General features: G+C 59.4%; 1 protein-coding gene across 1 annotated transcript in view; it reads right to left on the reverse strand.

The window, feature by feature from the left end:
• The window catches only part of PRSS56 (protease, serine, 56), a 4,816-nt gene extending 4,700 nt beyond the window's left edge, over positions 1 to 116 (reverse strand). The window contains 1 exon segment of the mRNA XM_010179651.1: positions 4 to 116. Within this exon segment, the coding sequence (XP_010177953.1) occupies positions 4 to 116 (113 nt within the window).
• Positions 117 to 805: the final 689 nt, after the last annotated feature.

Raw genomic sequence — 805 nt, forward strand, 5'->3', positions numbered from 1 at the left:
CACAGGCGCTGATAGGGGGCACAGGCCTGGCTCAGGGCCCAGTTGCGCTGGGGCAGCTCGGGCAGTGCCTGAGCATCCAGCAAGGCCTGGCAGCTGGGGGGCACGGCGGTGGACATGGCCGGTGCTGCAAGGACAGAGCAGAGCAGTGGGTGTCCTCACATCCTCCTTGCCCACCTCTGCCCAGGCCACCCTGGGCTCTGCTTCGGGGCAGGTGGGAAGGGGGCAGGATGGGGCTGTGGTGTTGGAATGTTTTGGTAGGGTCTCCTGGGTGCTGGGATATGGTTTTGGAGGGGATCTCTGGGAAAGAGACAAGGGATCGGGCAATGTTTTAGGTAGGGCTTCAGGTGATATTTAGGTAGGATCTAGAGAGGATGGGGAACTGCTTGGGTATGGTCTCTGGGTCGTGTTTTGGTGGTGTGTTTAGTGGTTAGGGATTTATCTGAGAGTGTGAGCACTGTTTTTGTAAAGCCCATAGGGGAGTGTGTAGTGTCTGGGTAGGGTCTTGGGGTGTCATTCCAGTGGGGTTTCCAGGGAATGGGGTGGTGCTTTGGTAGAGACCCAAAGAAATATTTGGGAAAGATCTCCAGGCAGGGGTCTGTGTTTGGGTAGGGTCTCCTGGGCACGGGGTAGTATTTGGATAGGGATGATGGGCAGCATTTGAGTAGGGGCCCTGGGCAGTGTTTGGGTAGGGTCTCCTGGGGATGGGGCTGTGGGGGGCCGGGTGGCCATGACTCACGTGGGCAGTGGTTGGTGAGGTTGGCGCAGGGGTGGAAGAGGCAGGGGGCACAGAGCCCGCAGACCCCCC

The sequence above is a fragment of the Mesitornis unicolor genome, unplaced genomic scaffold (genome assembly GCF_000695765.1).
Source record: "Mesitornis unicolor isolate BGI_N332 unplaced genomic scaffold, ASM69576v1 scaffold30312, whole genome shotgun sequence".
Classification (NCBI taxonomy): domain Eukaryota; kingdom Metazoa; phylum Chordata; class Aves; order Mesitornithiformes; family Mesitornithidae; genus Mesitornis; species Mesitornis unicolor.